At 43.9% G+C, this 26,072-nt stretch overlaps 1 protein-coding gene and 1 non-coding gene across 2 annotated transcripts in view; both read right to left on the reverse strand.

The window, feature by feature from the left end:
- The window catches only part of cfap54 (cilia and flagella associated protein 54), a 343,797-nt gene that overhangs the window by 40,143 nt on the left and 277,582 nt on the right, over positions 1-26,072 (reverse strand). The window contains exons 45-47 of the mRNA XM_033039312.1: positions 25,325-25,433; positions 14,093-14,252; positions 1,639-1,740 (exon numbers count right to left, since the gene is read on the reverse strand). Coding sequence (XP_032895203.1) covers positions 1,639-1,740; positions 14,093-14,252; positions 25,325-25,433 — 371 coding nt within the window. The remainder of the gene's footprint in view (positions 1-1,638; positions 1,741-14,092; positions 14,253-25,324; positions 25,434-26,072) is intronic.
- On the reverse strand, positions 7,222-7,413 carry LOC116985429. The gene has a single exon (XR_004415264.1). It is a non-coding gene; the product is annotated as a U2 spliceosomal RNA (small nuclear RNA).

A 26,072-nucleotide genomic window follows, 5' to 3' on the forward strand; every position in this document is an offset into this window, starting at 1 on the left:
TCAAGCTGTTGTTTATCATATGTATGTAAGATGAGAATGTACTTGGATTGATTATTACGTTTATTGATAAAACAAACATTGGTGGAATAGTAGAAAGTTAAGAAGTTACAGAGGGAATCAGATCAATTGGAAAGTTGGGCAGAGTAGGAAGAGATTAAATTTAATCCAGAAAATGTGAGCTATTGTATTTTGTGTCGTCAAATATAAATAGTGTATATACAGTAAGTAGTAACAACCGCAGGAGGGTAGACACAAGAGATCTTAGATGTTGGGATCCTGTAGCAAAGTAAACTGCTGTCAAATAGGCACAGATCAGGTAGACAGAACTATTTTCTCAGGGTGGAAGTGTCCAACAGAGCAAGAAAATGAGAGAGGAAAAGTTTAATGAGATGTGCAGAGCAAGGTTTAGGTTACACAGAGGGCGGTGAGGGCCTGGAACAAATTGCGAGGTGATGGTGGTGGAAGCAGATACAATAGTGGCATTTAAGATGCTTTTAGATAGGCACATGGAAGTGCAGGGAATAGAGGGGTATGAATCATGTGCAGGCAGATGAGATCAGTTCAGCTCAGCTTCAATTCCTCAACAAAAAGGTGGGATGAAGGGCCCATTCCAGTGCTGTACTGTTCTATGTTCTATTATCCAACTTAGCTGGTCAAGCAGCAAATGATATAGGATCTTTACCTGAGATGTCAACCATCCCTTTGCTTCAACAGATTCTGTTTGACCAACAGAGTTCTCCTGGTAGTTTAATTTTTACCTCAGGAGTTTTGATGTACAGAGGGACTTTGGCTTTCAAGTATATAGGTCCCTGACAATGTCAAAACAGTTGGATGGAGTAGTAAAAAAAACAGTTGGTATGCTTGCCTTCATAGGCCAAGGGATTGAGTATTTGGGACATTGTGTTTCAGCTGTATAAAACACAGGTTGGTCCGCACGTGGGAGTATTATGTAGTGCCGGTTGCCAAACTAACAGGAAGTTTGTGGCAGCAATAGAAAGAGCAAGTGGGAGATTCACCAGGATGAACAAGCTAAGGACCACAGGTTCTATTCCTGAAGGGCATGTGAGGCTGATGGGTTTTACCAGCAGTTTGGAGTGGAGGCCATCCTTGGTAATTAGCTATTACCTGTATATGAAGTCAAGATTAAAAACTATGGAGGGCTTTGCAATGTTACCAGTCTGCCAATACTACAGATGTGAGGTTCTTTGCAAATTGATCTTTGCTATAATATTGTGTTGAGGATCATCTTTTTACGTCTGCATTACTCAGGTTTACTAATGAGAGATAACAAAATCACTACGTAGAATTCCTGGTGTGTACATGGTAAATTAAAGCCATCTGTAACACTATATATTCCTCTACACTTTTTGTTATTTTAACCAAAGACTCCCATGTCATTAAACGCTTGCCTATAACATTTGCCCAATGTTAATTGCCTCAAGTCTCTCATTGTTGCTTGAGTTTCTCAGTTTTTCTATACCGGCACTGGACATATCCATGTTACACATTACCCCCCACGGGTAATATTCTGTCTTTCTGACACCACTGTTGCATTTTCTCTCCAATAGCTGCCCATGAATTGTATACAATGGAATAAAAAGATTGTTAGGAATACCTTCTTTGAGCATGAACACAAACCTGATTTGCAGCTCTGATTGCAATCCATGCCAGAATCTTACATTTTGGAGGCTGCTTCAAAACAACTTGCAATATTTCTTTCAGTCTTCCTTGGCCAGTTACCTTGTTAAAAAAAACCAAAGCTATTTAAATGTAATCAATTCTTTGCTTAAATCTGTCAAACTCTATAAATTAATTTGTTTATAAAAGCATAAACTAAAATTGCACTATGCCAAATGCCAGTTTGCTTATAATCCCACATTATGCATAGATTTTATGTAATGGCTTAATGAATGGCAATCACAACCTTTTTCACATTGATATACAGTGCATTCAGAAAGTATTGAGACCCCTTCACTTTTTCCACATTTTGTTACGTTACAGCCTTATTCTAAAATGGATTAAATTCTTTTTTTTTTAAATCATCAATACACGCAATACCCCATAATAAAAAAGCAAAAACAGGTATTTGGAAATTTTTGCAAAGTAATTACAAATAAATAACTGAAATATCATATTTACATAGGTATTCAGACCCTTTACTCAGTACTTTGTTGAGGCACCTTTGGCTGTAATTACAGCCTCAAGTCTTCTTGGGTAAGATGCTACAAGCTTGGCACACCTGTATTTGGGTAATTTCACCCATTCTTCTCTGCAGATCCTCTCAAGCTCTGTCACATTGGATGGGGAGCGTCGATGCACAGCTATTTTCAGGTCCTTCCAGAGATGTCCGATCGGGATCAAGTCTGGGCTCTGGCTGGGCCACTCAAGGACATTCACAGACTTGTCACAAAGCCACTCCTGCGTTGTCTTGGCTGTGTGCTTAGGGTCGTTGTCCTGTTGGAAGGTGAACCTCTGCCCCAGCCTGAGGTCCAGAACGCTCTGGAGCAGGTTTTCATCAAGGATCTCTTTGTACTTTGCTCCATTTATCTTTCCCTCAACCCTGACTAGTCTCCCAGTTCCTGCCACTGAAAAACATCCCCACAGTATTTTGCTGCCACCACCATGCTTCACTGTAGGTATAGTATTGGCCAGGTGATGAGCGGTGCCTGGTTTCCTCCAGACATGATGCTTGGCATACAGGTCAAAGAGTTCAATCTTGTTTTCATCAGACCAGAGAATCTTGTATCTCATGCCTTTTGGCAAACTCCAAGTGGGCTGCCATGTGCCTTTAACTGAGGAGTGGTTTCTGTCTGGCCACTCTAACATAAAGGCCTGATTGGTGGAGTGCTGCAGATATAGTTGTCTAGTTGTTCTTCTGGAAGGTTCTCCCATCTCCACAGAGGAACTCTGGAGCTCTGTCAGAGTTACCATCGGGTTCTTAGTCACCTCCCTAACCAAGGCCCTTCTCCCCCGATTGCTCAGTTTGGTCAGGCAGCCAGCACTATGAAGAGTCCTGGTGGTTCCAAAGTTCTTCCATTTAAGAATGGCGTAGGCCACTGTGCTCTTTGGGACCTGCAATGCTGCAGAAATTGTTTTATACCCTTCCCCAGATCTGTGTCTCGACACAATCCTATCTCGGAGGTTTACGGACAATTCCTTCGTCTTCATGGCTTGGTTTTTGCTCTGTCATGCACTGTCAACTGTGGGACCATATATAGACAGGTGTATGCCTATCCAAATCATGTACAACCAATTTAATTTACCACTGGTAGACGCCAATAAAGTTGTAGAAACATCTCAAGGATAATCAATGGAAACAGGATGAACCTATGCTCAATTTTGAGTGTCATAGCAAAGGGTCTGAATACTTATGTAAATGTGATATTTCAGTTATTTATTTTTTGATTACTTTGTAAAACTTTCTCAGCACCTGTTTTCACTTCTTCATTCTGGAGTATTGTGTGTAGATAGATGATTAAAAAAATGAATTGAATCCATTTTAAAATAAGGCTGTAACGTAACAAAAAGTGGAAAAAGTGAAGGGGTCTGAATACCTTCTGAATGCACTGTACATTTATTGCAAGTACTTTCAGTGTCATGCAAACCCTTTGCAACTAACCTACATTAATTGTCCATCATATGCCTGAAATCTGAAAGAAACTCAAAAATTGTCTGAAGTATTCAGAAGGTCATGCAGACTTGTGGAGGGAGAAGCAGGATTAAGATTTCAGGTAGATTATTTTTGCCATCATTCGCACTGAGCAGAAGGACCTACTACGGATGATTTTTGTGCCAAGGATGTGTGTTGAACAGAGGCGAACAGAAACATACCAAAGTACAGCCCAGGAACATCTTGCATCTCACAAGTCTCATGAATCAACCTGTAATCATACCCCCTCTCACCTTAAAACAATGCCTGCTCGATTGTGATACTCCTATTACACGATAATCCAGGTTCTGACTCCCTACCCTATCAACTCCTCTCATGATTTAATGTACTTATAGTATTTATTTACTTAAGTATTATGATTTTATATACTTCTATCATGATTTTATATACTTCCACATCAGCAACCAATACTCCAATATAAATGTGTCCAACCTATCCTTTTTCGGTAATACCTTTTAATTCAGGCACCATCCTGCTGAAATGTGTGGGAAGGAACTGCAGATGAAGCTCAGTGTGAAGAAAGGTCTCGACCCGAAACATCACCCAGTCCTTCTAACCAGAGATGCTGCTGCCTGTCCAGCTGAGTTACTCCAGCATTTTGTGTCTACCATCCCGCTGAACATCTTGAAAGCCTCCACATCCTTCCCATAGTATGTTGACCAGAACTGCACACAATACTTCAAATGTGGCCTGATCAAAATTTTCTATAACTACAACATAATTTCTCATTCTTTATACTCAATGTCCGAAACAACGGCAGCAATTATGAACTCTTGCTTGCGGACCCAATCACTTTCATCGCTTAATTTGAGAGGCACTGTTTAAACAAATGGTAACATATGCACCAAAGCAAGCATTCTGTTCTCCAGTTGAGGACCCTAAACACCTTCGAGGATATAGAATAGTACAGCATAGAAAAAGGCCCTTTGACCCACAATGTTCATGCTGGACATGATACTAATCTCCTCTGCCAGTACATGTACGTCAAGAGAGCACAACAGAGACTCCACTTCCTGAGACTGCTCAGGAGGCACAACACCAAGAAGAAGCTGCTGGTGGCCTTCTACCGGGCCACCATTGAGAGTCGACTGACATATTGCATGTCACTGTGGTATGCAGGCTGCTCTGCTGCAGAGAGGAAAGCGCTCCAGAGAGTGGTAAAAACAGCAGAGAGAATCACCAGCTGCCCACTGCCCTCTCTGGAGGATATTGCCACATCACGCTACCTCAGCAGAGCCACTAAAATAGTAAGATTAAACGAGAACTTACCAGTTTGAAGTTTGATCTGTATTTTATGAGGAGTTACGATGAGGGATTACGTGAAGAAGAACCCGCTCAGTGCGCAGGCGCGGCATACTTCCAAGCAGCGGTGTGGAATCACAGATAGACACAGTTATTTGAAGTAAACATAGTAAAGATAAGGAGACCTCAATTTATTAGTTTGATCCATATAATGAGGGTGGGAGCGGAGGGCACGTAATCCCTCATCGTAACTCCTCATAAAATACAGATCAAACTTCAAACTGGTAAGTTCTCGTTTAATCTTACTATTTTACTTCGGAGTCACGTGAGTGACTACGTGAAGACTTCAAAGCTCTGTGATTTCAAACCGTGTAACAGTTCATACTTCACTCGCTGCCGAAGTCATTCGAGGGAGGAAGTATGTTATCGTAATCAACCATGAATCTGTTTGTAAAAACAATAATGGTGTTATTAACAACAACAAGACCAATTGCTCCCCCGGGCTTAAATTATATATTTTTTGCAGATTCTTTTTCTGCAAACAATACAGGTTCTGTCAGTGGTTTGTTATAAAAGTTTGGAACGTATACTCCCTAGACCACCCTGCAGTAGCCAGGATGTGGTCCATAGGCTCGTCCATCCTCTTAGTTACTGACGTGGAAGCTGTTCTGGTGGAATAAGATTTTATACACGTTAGTATTTACTCCAGCAACTCCCAGTACCTGCTTGAGCCACTAGAGATAGTTTAGCTCGTCACACGACCATGAGGTTTCCTGTGGCTGACCCATAAGGCTTTTTCCTCTCCCTCGGTATTCCTTATTGTGTCGATCTCTAAGTGGGTCATGACACATAAAACGTGGTTCAGGTGGGTATGCCCGGAATTTCATGACTGGACCTGATGTTCCTGGTCTGTTCTGTTTGGCCAACCCTTGAATGGGCATGTGACACTATCTGGTGTTATAACCATGTTGTCCCATCGCAGTAGATGGGAGAGCTGGCTCTTTGTGTTGATGTAAGGCCACCAGCATGTCCATCTTCAGGGTAGGCTGTTCCAGGGTGAGTGACCTGGCTGGTGATCATCCCCTAAGGTATGTCAGGATTTCACTGACATCCCAATTTAGGTGTACCTATTTCTGGGGAATGGATTGATATACCTCTCCTGTATCTGATCACCAGTGAGCGGTACCCAAGTTGAGTAGGCTAACAGAACATGTCCTTCATTGTGGTGAAGACCTGCCAGGAGCTCCAGTACAGTTTTTTTTTTGTTTTTTTTTTTTGTTATAGTTGAATGTGTAATTCCTGTTTTGGAAACAGTGTACCATTTCTTGATGCTCCTCAGGTATGTTCCCTAGGATATGCGACGGAATGCTGTCATCAGGTTGATAGTGCTCCTGATCCAAGCACAGCAATGGTCTTCCCAATTCTGCAATTCTTTTAATGACCATGTCGAGGATCACTGGGAACCATGCTTGTGGACTTGGTCCACTGTAATTTGCGTAGTACCCGACTGATGAAGCCGTAGTACCTATTGAAGAGGTAGAAGGAAAGGAAAACATAGAGATTAGGTTCCCCCCACCCCTCAATACGCGGGAATGTCTCCATTGCCGCTGCCTTGAGATTGGTTTCATGTGACGTAAGTTAGTACGTGGTGATTTAATTGGATATAAGGAATCGATATCTGGTGTGCATATTGCTCAGTGATTTCAGCAAATATTTTTGGTTTAAATGTATGTTTACAGTATTTAGCTCACCTGATAGGTGAGTTACTGATGGTCAAACATGTTTGACGACATACGGTTTCCAATTGTTAATAAATTGTCCCCTAATATCGATGTTCTCCGCCCAAGTGGTTTGGTATATGCCACCACTGATGTTGTTATCTTATAAACGAACATGCAAATTTGGTGGATTACTGAGCAAATGCTTCACTAGAATTAAGTAAGTTAATATATAACATGTTTAAGTCAATTCATATTGGCATTAAGTATTACAAGCTCAGTAACACATCAGGACACATAAGATGTTACTCAAAACAGGTGGAAGTGTACAACCATAATCCTTCCTGCCGATAAATTCCATGATAACACTACAGATTAATCCATTTGCCCCCATATTACAGGTATGGAGATAGTTTTGAACACTAGTATCTCAGCTCATAGGAAAGGTACAAAGTTCAGTAGCTGGTAATGCTGCTATATCCCAATTACTTTGCCACGTAGTTGATTGGTGGTTAATGCACCATGACTGATAGTCTTAATGAATACCAGATAACAACGTTGTGGATGGTCAACGTAAATATCTGGATATATATTTTGTGCACCGTTCCCAGAGGCACTGCAATACTGGGTCGATGCGTGGAGTGGACGGAGCAAGCCCCTATTCCATCTCCCTGTTCCAAAATTCAATTTATTATATGGTCCCTAGATAAGGGACGTATCAGATTATTAAACTGATAAGAACAGATACTACACTTGATCTTAGCCAAAAGGCCGAGAAGCGATGCAGCTAAAGCTGTATCCAAGGATAGTTTGTCGTTAATATATAGACATGCCATGACGGAATGTTTCTAAGTGTCAGGGCTAGTTGATTCTGGATAACTTTGACTTAAATGCCGCAACGCTCATCATGGTTACTCCATCCAGGTATAGTGTGCATCTTCAAGGTCGATGTCTACCATAAAGTATCCTTGGATCCATGGTAGTAGTTACAAATCCCATGAATGGGTATACCTGGTGAAATACTCAAGTGGTTTATCAACGATGGTGCGACATTCACCATCGTGGGAGGGTAGACCACTTGGGGTGCTTGCTGAATTGGTGGCAAGATATTAATTCTATTCCCCTTGTATTTATTTTTTGGTATATAACTACCAAGAGTGATAGCTTCCTAACCAGGCGTGATTCATCCACCCCTTGTTAGTACAACCCTTAACCTTTATGTGATGGTAGGAACCATACTTATCTGTTTTCATTGTTGTTTTCTTCGGTTTCTGGTTCCTTGTTCTTGTAGGGACGATGTTTGTTGGGGGGTGGCACATTTTCCCCTGGGGCCTGCTCTGGGCCGTGGCCTAAAATGCTACAGGTTTGGCATGCAGGCCCCGAGCTTTCACCAGTACCATGAGGTAGACGCCCCTGGTGGACACGTGGAGGTACTGCTGTCTGGTTTAGTGTGGTGCTCATTCCAGACTCTGCCCTCTTGTGCCGAATAGTTTGAACACTTCGTCCAGTTTTTTAGGACTGGTTTGGTAAGTGCCAGGTAGCAGGATCTGTGCTTATGAGGTCGGCGTTCTCATAGTCCTGTTAATTTCATAGATTGAGGGCAGGTTTGTGAGTTCATTTCAGAAGTTATGAGGTATACCGTTGAACAGTAGGGTCAGGTGTTTTGCCATACTACCCTGCCCTTCTGGAATGAGCAGGTGGACATGATAGCCGACGTCAGGGTACCAAATGCATTTTTAAAATATTTAGGTTAAACGCGCTGCTCAATGTATCCCCCAATAATGGCGGGCACTTTGAGTAAATGCAATTTAGGGGAGGCGTGATAAAACCAACGCCTCATGGCTACCTGTCTTGGAGAGGTTTTTTGGAAAAGACAGGTAGTAAGCTGGCCATCAGTTGAGACTGAAAAGCCATCTCGCTAGTGGTGGAGCAACATAGCGGCCACACCCAGCAGCTCTTCCTGATCCTGTACCTCAAGCATACTCCCGATATTGTTCAGCCAGTGACCCCTCTTCATGACCAGCCCAGCCACTGGTCACCCCAAAGCTAACCACACTAAGGAGGAAGCGATGGGCAGTGCCTAGGCACTGTGGAGGGTATGCCTGAACCCTCCAGCGAGACTGCCCCTCACGTAGCGTGTCTCGCAGGAGCTCCTGCTCCAGGAGCCGCTCCAGCGGCTCAGGCGGCTGTCTCTCTCCTTGCGGGTAGAGAGACGTCCCCTCCGACAAGTCGGAAGCCACCGGCCGGATGCCTCTTCGGATGGCTGAACATCCAGCCCGCAGTTCAGGCACTAGCGGGACTGGCTTCGGCGCGGTGTGGGGATAGCGGAACGCCCGGTTAAATGTTCCTACCGCCTTCTTCTGGAGCTTTTGTGCCTTGTAGTAGCGAGAGCGCCGCTCAAGCAGCGCGTCTCGCAGGCACCTGCACCGAGAGCCGCTCCAGCGGCTCAGGCGGCTCTCTCTCCCCCCGTGCGGGTGGAGAGACGTCCCGTCCCAAATCGGGAACACCTGCCGGATGCCTCTTCGGGTGGCTATACATCCAGCCCGCTAGCGGGCTGGGCTCGGCACGGTGTCGGGGAATAGAGGAACATCGGGTCGCTCCTACCGCCTGTTGCTGCCCCCCTTCCCCCCGACGGGAAACGTTCCTCCTCGAACGGGGGACAGTTTTGTTCCAGAGCCTTTTTCTCTGCCTGTAAAACACAAGCAGAAAAAGGGGCTCCCCTGTAAAAGAAACCCGACCTCAGGATACTCACCTGACGGTCCGTTTCACTGTTGCGGGAGTGCCTAGCTCCCGCTGCCGCTGTTGCACTGCTGGCGTAATGCCGCGCCTGCGCACTGAGCGGGTTCTTCTTCACGTAGTCACTCACGTGACTCCGAAGTAAAATCATCAAATACTCCACACACCCCGGTCACCACCTTTTTGAACTGTTGCCCTCTGGCAGGCGTTACAGGCCAGCCAAAACACGCACCTCCAGACTCAGAGACAGTTTCTTCCCCAAAGCAATCTTCACACTCAACATGAAAAAACACTGAGTATTATTCATGCTGCACTCTTCCATACTGCTACCCATCTTGAGCTTTTACTATCACCATGTACAGTACTGATTACTTACTTACTTACTCTACCTCGTTTTTAACATTGTTTTTAAATTGTGTCCTGTGTTTTTATGTTTGTATATTATGCACCAATGGAGTGGCAACAACAATTTGGTTGTATGCAGTACTTACAATGACAAATAAAGGCATTTCATTTCATTTCATGATCCATATCCCTCATTCTCTGCATATCCATGGATCTGTCTAAAATCCTCTTAATGCCACTAATGTAGCTGCCCCCACCACCACCACCACCATTGGCACCTTTTACTCTCTGTGTAAATAAATTGCCCCGCACAAGAAAGCAGGCACGGTTTATTGATAGGGGCCGATCAGCCATGATCACAATGAATGGCGGTGCTGGCTCGAAGGACTGAATGGCCTCCTCCTGTACCTATTTTCTATGTTTCCATGTAACTCCTTTAAACTGTAACTCTCATCTTAAAACTATGCCCTCTAGTCCTTGACATTTCTACCTTGGGAAATAGGTTCCGACCATCTACCCTTATTATACACTCAAGTCTCGCCTCAACTTCTGACATTACAGAGTAAAATATATAAGATTGTCCAATCTCTCATAGCTAATACTAACTAATCCAGGCAGTATTCTAGTAAACCACCTATATTCTTTCTCCAAAGCCTTCACGCCCCTCCTGTAACAGGGCGACCAGAACTGTACACGTGAGCATTGTTATACTATGCAAGGTGAAGCAGCAGCTTTGAGATTGTGCAACTTATTCTTTCAGAGGAATATAAATCCAGAAAATGGTAGAAATACTCAGCAGGTCAGGCTTTATCTATGAGAAGAAAAGGGGACAAAACATTACAGATTGAAGACATCATCAAAACTGGAGGGTGAAAAAGGAGACACATTATGGGGGACCCCTCCACCCCAGCAAGACTGTTCCAGCTGCTACGGTCAGGCAAACGCCTCTGCTGTCATGCTGTGAAAACAGAGAGGATGAGACGGAGTTTCTTCCCAGAGACTGTAAACTCTCACCTCACCAGGGACTAACTTACTGTACCAAACTACTGTTGTGTTGTGTATTTTTAAAATTGCTGCTTTCTTTCCTCACCAATATGTAAATACTGATTCTGTTCTATTCTGTTTTGTAGTTTTTGCACATTCCGCAGGCATTGCCACTTTTCATTTCACTGCACATCTCGTATGCGTATGTGACAAATAAACTTGACTTGACTTGACTTGAAATGGAGGGTGTAGGTATGTTACAATACTTACCTTCAGCGGCGCTGCAATTCTGCCACTGGCCGTGTGCGCGATTTTGGCGCGTTTGAGAGGGGGGCGGCGTTAAAATGGGGTTTTTTTCCGACCTGGTCCTGAATTATATTTTGTTGGAGTTCAAGATGTTGCTAAAGAATCGTTCCACGGCCGTACTGTGTGTTTTAAAAAAAATTCACCCGACAAGTTAATCGCTGCAGTGATTTTAAAATCAGCTTCTGAAGCCGTCAATGCCGACTACGGGGACGGATTTTATGTAGGGGACAGGTAAAAGAAAGTGGTTTATTTTTATGTATAAAAGTGTTTCTTAAGATGTATTTAATTCACATTTTAAGTTGCAAAACGGTGATTTTCCCCCCCGAAGAACCGGCAGTGTATTTGCTGCAGATATGGGGGACTAAATTCACCGCAGCCTGAACGTTCCAAATGGTCCCATTCCAGAAAATCCCACTCACAAGCTGATTTAAATGGCCATTAATTTACAGGTATTAAACATTAAATTCCTTCCATTTGGCCTATAAACCCATGACAATGAGATTTAAAAATTATGTTATACAGGTGCACAACCTTTTATCCGAAGATCCAAATAACGAAAACCTCCGAATAGCGGACATTTTTTCGGTCCTTGAAGAAAAGTCCTTGAAAACGTTCACCGAGGGCGGCCCGCAGAGGTGACAGCGGAACCTCCGGTCGGTCCTCGAAGAAAGGGGAACTAAATCCCCATTCATAAAAGAGAAGGTGAGGGTATATTGCGCGGGAGGGTTAATAATTGACAATCTGCTGCTGCCTGCCCGCTGAGTTAAAAAGTTCCCACGGTAGACTCACGATACACAGTGTATCGTGAGTCTTGCGTGGGAACTTTTTAACTCAGCGGGCAGGCAGCAGCAGATTGTCGCTCCCTTCAGTTTCACCCCACCTACACCCCTCTGCTTCCCGGCCATGTGTGTGACCCCTTCCCTCCCCTCTCCAGCTCCCCGCCCATTGCACCGGCGCGGGGGCTTTGCACTGTCTTCACGTCGGCAATGCCAGCAGGTCAGTGCCAGTGACCGGAGATGTCAGGACCAACGGGACACCGACCCCCAGGCCCACTGCAAGCACGGAGATCCCAGAGACCCACAGCCAGCAGCAGCCCAGCCCCGTTGCCCAACTCCAGAGGAAAATTGCAAACTGGCCGGAGACGTCAGGACCACCAGAAGCCGCTCCCCGATGGGCCTCTACGGCGACAAGTGGCAGTTCGCCCACAGCCCGAGCTGTGCCCCCTCATCGGGACACCGACCCCCAGGCCCACTGCAAGCACGGAGATCCCAGATCAGCAACTCCAGCCCAGCCCCGCTCCAGCTCCAGAGGAACACGCTCCCCGTAGGGGCAGAAGCTGATGGTGTGCAAGATACATCTTGTTCTTGGGGTCGCGCAGCTCGGGCTGTGGGCGAACTGCCACTTGTCGCCGTAGCGGCCCATCGGGGAGCGGATTCCTCTGGAGTTGGAGGGGGAGGGGGGTATTGTGCTGTTTGATCGCCCCCTACAATCCCAAGGACAGGGAGACAGGACGTTCACCGAGGGCGGCCCGCAGAGGTGACAGTGGAACCTCCGGTCGGTCCTCGAAGAAAGGGGAACTAAATCCCCATTCATAAAAGAGAAGGTGAGGGTACATTGCGCGGGAGAGTAGGAATCCCAAGACAAAGTTGAGTGAACGTTCACCGAGGGTGGCCCGCAGAGGTGACAGTCGGTCCTGGAAGAAAGGGGAACTAAATCCCCTTCATAAAAGAGAAGTGGAGGGTATATTGCCCGGGAGGGTATATCGCCTACCTGGAAGAAACCGGATATTTTTTCCAGGATGTCGTCTGCACACCAAAGCTCACCAAAGCTCACGTTTGGCGCTAAACATGGCACGCCAAAGCTCACGTTTGGCGCCAAACGCACGTCGCCTCTGCTGCACACGGATATAAGAGTGTGAAAATGTCGCCTTAGGCCGCCTAAGGGCATGTAGCTCCGCTAGGGTGACATGAGTGCGAGAGGTGATTCAATGCTGCGGTCACATTTACAAATTCAGGAATTCATTCAACACACTGCATTTCATACAGACATTTATTCTGCAAGAAAAAACTACATTGAAGACTCAAACTCGCGACCGAAGAACTGCCGGGATCAAGGCGCAAACTCGCGACCTTGCGGATATGAGCCGAGCACTCTACCACTGAGCCAGCCATTAAAATCTACGCTAAAAAATTTCCATTCCGAAGGCCGACAAATTCCGAATTACGAAAAGTGTCTGGTCCCAAGGCTTTCGGATAAAAGGTTGTGTATATAAATTCTTGTGTGAATGTTATTTGGACACTTAGGCTATTTAAAAATGTTAATCTATTCTTAAGAAATTGATAGATGTTTAGATCTAGTAATTGAATTTTGTAATTAGCTACAATTAGGTAACTAACTAATTATATGCTTTAATTTCAAGTCATCTAAGTAAGATTGTTTCATATTTGTTTCAGAATGCTTCAATCTATAATAACTGGAAATTTCTTTCAGTTCCCTTAAATTTTAAGAAAGTTATGGCCATTTGACTGTCCTCGATCACAGCTTTTGTGTTAAGTCAATGAAAAAGCAATAGGGAACAAGATGCCAATTTCCGAGTATGAAAATGGCCATAACTTTTTTAATACTGAAGATATGAAAGTGAATTAGGTGTCAAATTAAACTTATTTTTATGCTTTATCTGATGGGATAAATGAAATACTTGATTTTTAAAATCTCAAAATATTGTAACATTGCTAGAGGGTGGGGTAAGGGTATGTCTGATAAGGTGAAACCAGTGATCATGGGTTTACGCTGGAAATTAGGTTATCTGATCAACAAGTGAATGGAAGCGATTATAGTGTAAACAGAGACAAAAAGGAGACACAAAAATCTGGAGTAACTCAGCGGGACAGGCAGCATCCCTGGAGGGAAGGAATGGGTGACGTTTCGGGTCGAGACCTTTCTTCAGACTGGTCTTCCTACACATTGCATCTATATTGACTTTCCGAAGATAATATTCATGCACGCTTGATATAGGAAAAATGCTAACTTACAAACATTTTAACTAGAGCTCTTTATACCAACAATCTACTGATGGTTACTTTATTCTTACCTTTTTTTTGGACTGTTTAGATATTAAAATAATTCCTGATTTCACAGATAGTTTGTTATCTGTTTGGACTTGCCAAAGGCTTCTCTCTGCTTCTTTTTCATCCTCATCAGAAAGGTGGAGGTATAACAAAACAAGTTCCAAATATGACTGCCTTATCAGCCTACAAAACACACACATAAAATTATCCAATATATGTTAGTCATTATTTTAAAAGCAATGTCAGAATTCTTTATAATATGCAGATATTTGGAAAGGCAAATGTTCCGTTGAATTTTACTATAAGAGGTTCTGAGAAGAGGAAAGACATCTTGTCGCAAATATAGAGGCTTAGTGACTGCAGTGTGCAGGTTTGTCTCCTGAGCAATGTAGGATATACTGAAGATATGGTACATATTGAAGGTATGTAGCACACGTACCAGATTGATCCCAAGATCTTGAGTTTCGAGTAACGAGCAACAATCTTGTTAAATTGTACATATTTCTTTCAAGGCTTGGCTGGATTGATGTGGAGTTAATGTTTTCTCTTTTAGTTTAGTTTTGAAAGGCTCTTTGGCCCACCGAATCCAGTGATCCCCGTTTACTAACACTATCCTACACACACTGGGGAAAATTTATAATTTTACCAAGCCAATTAACCTACAAACCTGTACGTCTTTGCAGTGTGGATGGAAGCCAGAGCTCCCAGGGAAAACCCACGCAGGTCACGGGGAGAACTTACAAACTCCGTACAGACAAGCACCTCTAGTCAAGATCGAACCTCGGTCTCTGGCACTGTAAGGCAGCAACTCTACCGCTGCATCACCGTGCCGCCCTTTGCTTGCAAAAGGTGTTGAATCACAACCTCAATCTAACGCATCACACGATCAGAACAGAGATTAGAAGAAATATCTACAGCCCGGGGATTGTGAAACTTTGCAATTAGCTACCCAAAAGGGCCAGAGAGGCTCAGACACTGAGGCAGAGATCCATAGATTTTTAGATCGTAAGGGAATTGAGGGACATGGGGGTTAATGCAGGGAATGGTGATTAAAAAAAGGTTTAACAAGATTTCACTAAATAATGGAGCAAGCATAAAGGCACAATTGGCCTATTCCTACTATTTCTTACATTCTTGTTGACAGTTCAGTGGTAAGTCAGAACTGTAATAGCGACACCTTTGTGTCATAGGATTGTAAATCATTGAATAAACCACAATACACTGTGCAGTCAATATCCGGTCACCAGTATTCCGTGTCTGAGCATAAGATATCACAAAATGGCGATGAGGATGGGATTGCGGATTCCTCAGCTTTAATTGTTTGTGTAGAAAAGGAATTCTACAGAGGCACGGAGAAGTGTTGTATAACATTCGGTGTCACGGAAAGCTGAAAATCCGGTCAAAAAGTTTGAATTCTGTGGGACTGTTAGAAATCCAAAATGGCGGTGCCCAGCGGGTACATCGGACGATTGGGTGAGTTCCAGCAAAGCCGGGAAATGTTCAGTGTGTACATCGAACGTTTAGAGATGTTCTTTACTGCGAATAACATTACTGAAGTAGAAGCTTCTGATGCGGAATCAAGACGTTTGAATGAAGCAACTCAAGCTAGGAAAAGAGCAATTTTTCTCACTGAAATGAATGCCGATGTTCCCGAAACAGTAAATAATTTGTTAGCTCCAGCCAGACCAGAGGACACGCCCTTGAAGGATATTCTTAAGAAGTTAACAGAACCCTTAGAAATAGCTGAAAGCTATCGATTTGGAACAAGATTCCAACTTCCAGAGGTGGACATTAGTCATTTTATTGTGGCACTCAAGAGGTTTTCAATTCATTGTAATTTTAGTTGAGAAGTGAGCTGATGGTGTATGACCTGACATTTGAAACAGCTTGTAAAATTGCTTTGTCAATGGATATGGCAGAGAGAGGTTCTAAAGAAGTCAGGCCAAATTGTAGACAACCAGCGGAAGAGTTGAACAAGCTGCAGTCCAGCAAACCAATTGATAACAATACATCTATTGATGCTCCTGAACACATCATCAGTGATGTAACCTGGGGTCATTGGGTGTTTCGGGGTCTTTCAACATCAGACACCCTCACCCAGGCGACCCAGCCATGGTTGATCAGACCACGATTTGTGTTCAGGTGGCATTCGCCCCTCCCCATGGACCTTCTCTCCTGATCCAGAGCCATCTTGAGGCCTTCTCCGCTGCCTCTGTGGTGTTCTTGATGGCTCTTCTCTCCATTCCGTTGATGCCCAGTGCACTCAAGGCTTTGTAGAGCGATTGCCCTGCAAAACCTCTGCAGCCAACCTCGATGGGCATACACCTTGCCTTCCAGCCCTGCTTACGGCAGTCTATGACCAGCTCTTTGTACTTGGTCATCTTCCTCTCGTGGGCCTCCTCCACTCGGTCCTCCCACGGCACTATCAGTTCCAACAAGACGATGGTTTTGGTCGCCTCTGAGACCAGGAAGATATCTAGCCTCAGGGTGGGCGTCGGCAATGTGCTGTGGGAACTTCAGCTGTTTCACCAGGTCTACAGAAAGCTGCCAGTACTGCGCAGTCGGTCGCCAGGATTCCTGACTGATTCCTGGCTGCTGTGGTTCTTGACAGCTGCACTCTGGCCTTCAGGAAAGTGATCATCTGGGTGGTGATCTCTACGATGGATATTGGGACTTTGTAGACAAGCAGTGGCCAGAATATCCTTGGCAGGATATCATGCTGGTAAATCCATGCCTTGAACTTGCCTGGAAGCCCCGACTGGTCCACTGCTCTCAACCAGCTCTCCAGCTCCTGACAGGTTGCCTGGACAGATGCTATATCCTTCAGGCTGCTGTTAAACACCTTCTCAAGATTCTTCACTGGCCTTTCGGAGACAGTTGGGATTGGTGTCCCTTAGATGCTGAAGCAGAACCTGTCCATGGCTTTGCCAAGTCCATTTTTGTGAAGACTTGTCCGCCCGTGAGGGTGCTAAACAAATCCTCTCATCCTGGACTATTACAATCAGTTCAGCATGAGAGTCTCATCAGGGTCAGTAACATCAGAGTGGCACAGACTGGAGGTTGGGATCATCACAGGCTGTACCATCTCTGTGATCCTTTTTGCCTTGGCGATGAACATGATCGTCAAGTCTGCTGAGCCAGAGTTCCAGGGCAGTGAATGGCCCTTAGAAGTCAGGAATGAGCCAACCACCAATTAGAGCCTTCATGGACAACCTGACTGTCACCACTGAGTCAATGCCAGGAGGCAGGTGGATCCTGCAGGGGTTGGAGAAACTGATTGGGTGGGCAAGTATGAGGTTTAAGCCAGGAAAATCAAGGTCACTGGTGCTGAAGAAAGGCAAAGTCATGGACAGGTTCCGCTTCCGCATCGAAGGGACACCAATCCCAACTGTCTCCGAAAGGCCAGTGAAGAGTCTTGGGAAGGTGTTTAACAGCAGCCTGAAGGATATAGCATCTGCCCAGGCAACCTGTCAGGAGCTGGAGAGTTGGTTGAGAGCAGTGGACCGGTCGGGGCTTCCCGGCAAGTTCAAGGCATGGATTTACCAGCATAGTATCCTGCCAAGGATACTCTGGCCACTGCTTGTCTACGAAGTCCCAATATCCATCGTAGAGAGATTGGAGAGGAAAGTCAACAGCTCTCTCAGGAGGTGGCTGGGACTGCCCAGGAGCTTTAGCAGCATCGCCCTTTACGGAAATAACACCAAGCTCCAGCTGCCCCTGAAGTCCCTGGAGGAGGAGTTTAAGGTGACTCGGGCCAGAGAGGTGATGCTGTACAGGGACTCCAGCGACCCCAAGGTGGCTCAAGCAGGGGTGGAGGTGAAAACTGGGAGGAAGTGGAGAGCCGGTGAAGCCGTGTTGCAAGCAGAGTCCCGGATACGCCACAGAGTCCTGGTGGGAGCAGTGACTCGGGGAAGAGCAGGCCTGGGAATCTTCCCATCTCCCCAGTTTGACAAGGCCAAGGGGAAGGAGAGGCGCAGGCTGGTCCAGGAGGAAGTGAGGGCAGTGGTGGAGGAGGAGAGGTGTACCAGAGCAGTTGGATTGAGGCAGCAGGGAGCCTGGACAAGGTGGGAGCAGGCCATGGACCGAAAAGTCACATGGACTGAGCTCTGGCAGGCTGAACCACAGCGCATCAAGTTCCTGGTCCAGGCAGTGTACGATGTCCTGCCCAGCCCATCGGACCTCTTCATCTGGGGAAAAGCAGAATCTCCAGTTGGCCGCAATGCTCAGCCAAGGGGACGTTGGAACACATCCCGAGTTGCTGCCCAAAGGATCTTGGACAGGGCTGGTACACCTGGCATCATAACCAGGTTCTTAAACCCATTGCAGAAACCATCAGCAAGGGGATCAGCAGCTGCAGACGAACACGGCCCACCACCCAGATGATCACCTTTGTGAAGGCTGGTGCAGCTGTTAACAACCACAGCAGCCAGGAATCAGTCAGGAATCTTGGCGACTGCGCAGGACTGGCAGATTTCTAAGGAGGGGATCGACCGGCAATCCAGATAACCTACAGCGACCCCTTGCGGTTAGGTGTAGACGACAAATCCAAATCCAAGCTCACTATCAACACGCATTTGGGATTGTTTCAGTTCAATAGGCTCCCATTTGGCATATCATTAGCCCCAGGGATTTTTCGAGGGGTGATGACACAAATTCTAGAGGGAATTGAAGGTGTGGAGCGTTACTTGGATGACATCCTCATCTCAGCCCTGACAGGTAGACACATGATGAAAGGTTGGAAGTGGTACTCAAACGCCTTGAAACACAAAGTGAAGGCTTTCAGAAATCGGTAGAGTACTTGGGTCTTAAGATAGACAAGGATGGTCTACACCCCACCAAGGGTAAAGTTGATGCGATCAAGAATGCGCCCACTCCCAGAAACATATCTGAGCTCTGATCCTTTTTAGGATTAGTGATTATGGGAAATTTGTGCCAAATCTGATCACCTGTTTACATCCCTTGAACGAGCTTGTGAGAAAAGATGTGCCATGGAAGTGGACATGTGAATGTGACCAAGCTTTCAAGTGATGTAAAGCTCAGTTGGCAGAGAGTACAATGCTTGTTCATTACGATGTAAATAAGCCAATGAAGTTAGCATGTGATGCTTCACCATACGCTGTTGGTGCTGTGATCTCACATGTGCTGGAAAATGGAGCGGAGACGCCAATAGCATTTGCGTCTGGAACACTCAGTTGCAGTGAGAGAAATTAGGCGCAAATAGAGCGAGAGGATCTTATATTGATTTTTGGTGTTAGGAGGTTTCACAAATACTTTGATGGTAGAAGGTTTGTAATCGAGACAGATCACCAGCCGTTGACAGTGATCCTAAATCCAAACGCACACATACCAACTCTGGCAGCAGCCAGAATGCAAAGATGGGCATTGATATTGTCTGCATACCAGTATAATATTCAGTATTGTTAGGCAGCAGAGCACAGCAACAATGCTGATGCCATGTCTGGATTACCTTTGGAATCAGAGGTTACCCCAAACAGAGAGGACATGTTTTACTTCTCTCATGTAGATTGGATTGGATTGGATTGGATTCCTTTATTGTCATTCAGACCTTTCAGTCTGAACGAAACTTTGTTGCCTGCAGTCATACATATAATAATAAATAACAAAACAAGAACAAAACAAACGGTAACAAGATGAGTTACCTATCACTTCAGGAGACATTTGGAAGGCTACTCGCACTGACAAACTTTTGTAAAGAGTGCAGGAATATGTTACAAATGGATGACCAAACAAATTGCCGGATTCAGAGGCAGAACTGAAACCATTCTTTGTACGTAGGAATGAACTCTCAGTAGACCAAGAGTGTGTCATGTGGGGAGCGAGAGTGGTAATCCCTGAAAGATACGGAGTAAAATTGCTGGGAGATCTTTATGATCAGCATTTGGGAATATGTCTACAAAGAGTCTAGCTAGAAGCTATCTATGGTGGCCTGGTCTAGATAAGGACATAGGACAAACGGTGAAAGAGTGTAGCTCTTCACAGGCAGTTGGAAAGAATCCACCAATAGTACCGCTACAGCCATGGAAATGGCCGGCTAGAGTGTGGCAAAGGTTACACGTTGACTTTGCAGAGTTAGATAGGCAACAATTCATTGTGATTGATAGTCACTCCAAGTGGGTTGAGGCGTTTCCGATGAACCGAATGACATCCAGCAAAACAATAAACATTTTGCGAGGATTGTTTGCTTCCTATGGATTTCCAGAGGAAATTGTGTCTGATAACGAACCTCAATTCTGTTCACAAGAGTTTGCACAATTCATGAAAGGGAATGGTGTAAAACACACTAGAGTAGCTCCATACCATCCCGCTTCAAATGGAGTAGCAGAACGCCCAGTGCAAATTGTGAAGCGTACATTAGTCAAACAACTGCTGGATCCAAATCCAAAGAAAAGACAGTCGTCTCGGTCTCACAAACTGGTTAACTTTCAGATTACACATCGAAACACACCTCATACCACCACTGGTCAAACACCAGTTGAACTGTTCTTGAAGAGAAAACCCAGAACAAGGTTTTCACTGTTGAAACCAAACTTGGTTCAGTAGAAGAGAAACAAAAAGCGTATCATGACAGAAGTAGAGTAAAGGAAAGGAGTGTTGAGCTGAATTAGAAGGTAAAGGTGAAAAACCATCATCACAAGTGGGTAAAGTGGTTACCTGGCAGAGTAGTGAGAAAGTGCGGACCACGGACATACTTGGTCAAGATGTTTGGAAGTGGAAAGGTGAGAAAAGTACACATTGACCATGTCATGCCTATGCAAGCACAGACAGGTTTGTAACCAGATCAATTAGACGAGTCAGATAATTTGGTTACCACTCAAGTTCAGGTACCAATGGATGAACCAGAAATAGTCCAAGGTACACAAGATAGTGAGAGTTTGAACCAGCCTGAAAATGGAGGTTCAAGTTCAAGTACCAGTCAAACAAAATTGACTGATGGACTGGAATCTATGAATGTAGGTCAAAAGGAAGACTTGACTCAATCAAAAATGAGTCCAAGTGGTTCTAAACAGTCAGAAACTTTTGGTCAGGGAAGATATCCAAAAAGAAGGAGAAACCCAGTGGTTAGGTTAAATTTGCAAAGTTTATTTTGTGAAATGCACATATCATTGTATATGCAATATATATGCACAACGTCCTCATTTTATTCAGGTTATATACAAGTAAACTGTCAGCCAAGATTGTAATAAATTCATACCATTTGATTATATTAAAACATTTCAACAATGTTATATTCAAAAATGTCAACAAGGCGATAACTTTTTCATTAAGGTGGGAGGAGTTGGAATAGCACCACCTTTGTGTCGGAGGATTGTAAATGATTGAATAAACCACAGGACACTGTGCAGTCGATATCCGGTCACCAGTGTGTCAACTCGTATTCTGTGTCTGAGTATAAGGTATCACAAGAACCTTTGTTGGTTCGTATGATACTGTCACTAACCAACTCGTCGTTCCTTCCTGGGTCTGTGTTTTTAAAACCCGTTCTCATTGACTCACCAGGACATGATTAGGGTGGCATGGTGGTGCAGCAGTAGAGTTATTGCCTTACAGCACCACAGACCTGGATTTCTTCCCTACTTCCCTACAGCTTGTTCAGAACGCTGTTGCTGGAGTTCTAACAAAGACCAAAACATTTGAACACATGACACCAATTCTTAAATCCTTACATTGGCTCCCTGTATGTCAGAAAATTGATTTCAAAATCCTGCTGCTCACCTATAAATCACTACATGGGCCAAAGTATATCACTGACATGCTTCCACTATATAAGCCTTCTAAGATCTTCTAAGACCAATCTGTTAGTGATTCCCAGAGTAAATACAAAACATGGGAAAGCAGGATTTAGTTACTATGCAACAAATAACTGGAATAAACTTCCTGAAGATTCAAGACTTGCCTCAACTTTGACTACTTTTAAAACAAGACTGAAAACTTTTATGTTTACTTTAGCTTTCAGCTAAGTCTTAACTACATTGCACTTTTGGCTTTTGCACTTTTTATAATGCATTTTTAATTTTGCTTTTGTTTTCTTTTAATTCTTCTATTTTATTTCATTTTATTAATTCATTTTATTGTATGACATGTTTTTATGTGAAGCACTTTGAGTCTGCCTCGTGTATGAAATGTGCTATATAAATAAAGTTGCCTACTTCGGATCCTGTATGTGCGGAGTTTGTACGTTATCCCTATGACTGCGTGTGTTTTCTCTGAGATATTCGGTTTCCTCCCACACTCCAAAGATGTACAGATTTGTAGCTTAATTGGCTTGGTAGAAATGTAAATTGTCCCTCGTGTGTGTAGGATAGTGTTAATTAGTGGGGATTGCTAGTCGGCGCAGACTCGCTGGGCCAAAGGGCCTGTTTTCACACCATATCTCTAAACAAAACTCTAAATTAAACTAAAAACTATTTCTGAGATAGGATCTCAGTATGCCAACTTGGCCAGAATGGACAACTATATAACCATATAACAACTACAGCACGGAAACAGGTCATTTTGGCCCTTCTAGTCTGTATCGAACACTTACTCCAACAAGGTGGGGCGAAAGCCCTGTTTCCGTGCTGTACAACTCTATTGCTCCTGAGATGGTAGTATAGTACTGGGTTAGCTACACTTAAAAGATAGCACCCAATTAAAAAGGGCGGGTAATTAATCAGCAAGGGAATGCACACATGTACAATATCTGAAGAATGACCAATCTCAAGAGTGTACTACCATAATTGTTTGAAAGTGGCAACATAGGTGAATAGAGCAGGGAAGTAGATGTTTAGTAAGCTTGTCTCCATCAGTTGGGGCATTGAGTATAAAAGTTGCGAAGTAATTTGCCATTGTATTGTGGAGTATTGTGAGTAGTTCTGGTCGCTGCATTACAAGAAAGACGAGGAGGCTTTGGAGAAGTGCAGAATAAGTTCTCCGGGATACTGATTAGTTTGCAGTGAATTGGCTATAAGGAGGGCTTAGACAATCTTGGATTGATCTCTCTGATGTATTGGAGGCGAAGGGAAGAGCTGATAGAAGTTTATACAATTATGAAAAGCATAGAGAGGGTAGACAGTCAGAGTGTTCCCAGGACTGTAATGTTGCTTCAAGGTGAGGGGAAAAGTTAAAAGGAGTGTTGTGAGGCAAGCTTTTTTTTACATGAAGACTGGAAGATGCCTGTAACATGTTGCCAGGGGAAGTGGTAGAAGTAGATAAGATAGTTATCTTTAAGAAGCATTTAGACAAACACACAAACAGGCAGGGAATGTGGCAATGTAGACCTTGTGCAGGCAGATGTGATTAGTTTAGATTTAGATTAGTTTAGGATGTTACCAGATATCAAGGGCCTGAGCTTGGGTCGGCTAGGACTTAGTTCCTTGAAGCGCAAGAGGCAGAGGGGTGATCTTATAAAGTGGTATAAGACGATGAGAGGAAATTGATGGGGTAAATGCAGTTATATTCTCAGGCTAGGTTTTTCCTCGAGTGCAGTTGCTGTCTCTTAAAGGCCAGGGTGTGTAGCCTTCTGTGTACGTCCGACACACCAAGTGTTATGAAAACAGGGAAATCTTATTTTCTCCCCCCGTTGTCTTTTGTTCCATTGCTGTTGTAGTATTGAAGGGCAGGAGTACACACAGTGCTTAACAGGTTGAGAAGCAGAGGTATCAAGATCCTATTCACCAGACAGTGCTGATGCCTGAAAATATCAGGCAACGCGTGGACCACTAAGGTGAGCGAGTTCTGGCAATGACCAGAAAAATAATATTCTCCCTATTAATGATGACGTCTCTATTTAGAGAGTAGAAATGATTTTTATTCATGAAGAGGTCCATGCTTTTTAAGTGAGCAATGAGCCTGCAAACACTTGCTCATCAGTAGTCCAGGTAATTCAGATATGATCCTTCAAGGTGAAGGGGACAAGTTTTATTAGGAATCTGAGGTGTAACTTTTTCATATAAAGTTATGAAACGAGATGCCGCAGGAGGTAGTTGAGGCAGGGACTATCGCAATATTTAAGTTAGACAGGTACATGGATAGGACAGGTTTAGGGGGATATGTTCTAAATGCAGGCAGTGTAGCTGGAACCTGTTGGTTGGTGTGGGCAAGTTGGGCCGAAGGGCCTGTATCCACGCTGTATCACTCTATATGATCCTCAATCTCCAAAGAGTATGGGTGTAAAGTATCTGGGCATTAGAAATGTTATGCCTCCCATTCTATGGTCCATGACCTTCATTGAGCAGCCTGTGATGGCCACCATGAAGCTTCCAGTGAAAAACTTACACCACTATGGTGACCATTAACCATATAACCATATAACAATTACAGCACGGAAACAGGCCATCTCGGCCCTACAAGTCCGTGCCGAACAACCATTGAATTGCCCACTGAAACAAGATGCTCCTTAAATTCTGCAAACACCACTCCATGCTCACCGGAGAACATGCTGAGCACCTTCAGATTCAGGAATGCAAAAACGTAATTCAACAAACAGTCAGACAGGCAAGATGCAAAGAGAACTTGATTCAAAAGTGATTGAAGTAAATAGGCACAAGCTCATTTACAAACAAAAAATGAAAAGGTATGTTATTTAGGAAGATGATATCAGAACATAAGAAATAGTACCAGTCGGCCATTTGATCCTGTGAATCTATTTGCCTTTCAATCTATCTTTGGGCCATTTTTCTGTTCTATCCCCAAATCCCTTGTTTCTCTAGATATTCAGAAAGCTATTGATCTCTGTTTTGCCTGAACTAACTGAATGAGCATCCACAGTGCTCTGGGATGGAGAACACAGATATTCTGGGTGAAAACAAATCTTCTCTTCTCCTATACAACCCACCCATTTTTTTAAGATACTTTGACCCTTTGCATTAGATTTTTCACCCACTGACAGAATCCTCCTTGCATCAAGTCCAAGAATGTTGTAAGTTTCATTGAGATCTCATCGCATTCTTCTAAACTCAATACAGACCTAGGGCTGTGGGTTCAATCATAACTGTGACTGCTGTCTGTATGTAATTTGTACGTTCTCCCTGTGACCTGCGTGGGTTTCCTCCAAGATCTTCGGTTTCCTACCACACTCCAAAGACGTACGGTGTGGGTATTGTGTGGGAAATTGGCTTGCTATATTGTCCCGTGTGTGGGGATTGCTGGTTGTTGTTGATCCTTGAGCCCCCTTGTTTACTTAACGTTCTGGAGTTTCAAGCATGACCATGTGCTGTTAACATTTATTAAACCTTTGCCAGTCTCATTAGACTTACCAGGTATTTTGCCCATGAAAATAAGAAACATTGATCGCTTCCATCAAAAAACTAGCAGCTTCGAGACTTTCCAAATAATGTGATTCCGTTAACTGGCGCAGTATTTTTCCTAAAAAATAAATATATTACATCACTACAATTGTAATGACATATTGCCTTTCCGCTGACTGGCTTGCACGCAACATCAGCTTTTCACTGTACCTGTGACAATTGTATATGTGACTATAAACTAAACTGAACTGAATTATGTAATTTTTAACGGACATCTCACTTTAACGTACTACAGATTTGCAATAGGACCTAGTATCTCAATATTATATCTTCTGATATCACAGTATGTAAAATCACATAATATTGCATCAGTAATCCAAATACCTAAAAAACATAAGATATTTAAATACTAAATATTTAAAAATGTAAATGGACACAGAAAACTCCACAGCATTTTAACATCAGATTGTATTCATTTTTTGTGATGGGGTGTTGTAAGAACACTCAGCATATATTTACAAAAACCCAATCGCTCTTGAAAAGTGGCAAAGAGGCAATTTTTGAATCACTACAGTCCTTCTGGTGAAGGCACTTTGGCATTGATTTTAGGTAGAGAATTCCGATACTGAGACCCAGCAACAATGGAGGAACCTTCTTGGTCATGTAGGTACCAATGACGTAGATAGAATGACGAAAGAGGTTCTGCAAAAGGAATTTGAACAGCTAGGTACCAAATTGAAAAGCAGAAACATGAAGG

Source organism: Amblyraja radiata, chromosome 21 (assembly GCF_010909765.2).
Source record: "Amblyraja radiata isolate CabotCenter1 chromosome 21, sAmbRad1.1.pri, whole genome shotgun sequence".
In the NCBI taxonomy this organism is placed as follows: domain Eukaryota; kingdom Metazoa; phylum Chordata; class Chondrichthyes; order Rajiformes; family Rajidae; genus Amblyraja; species Amblyraja radiata.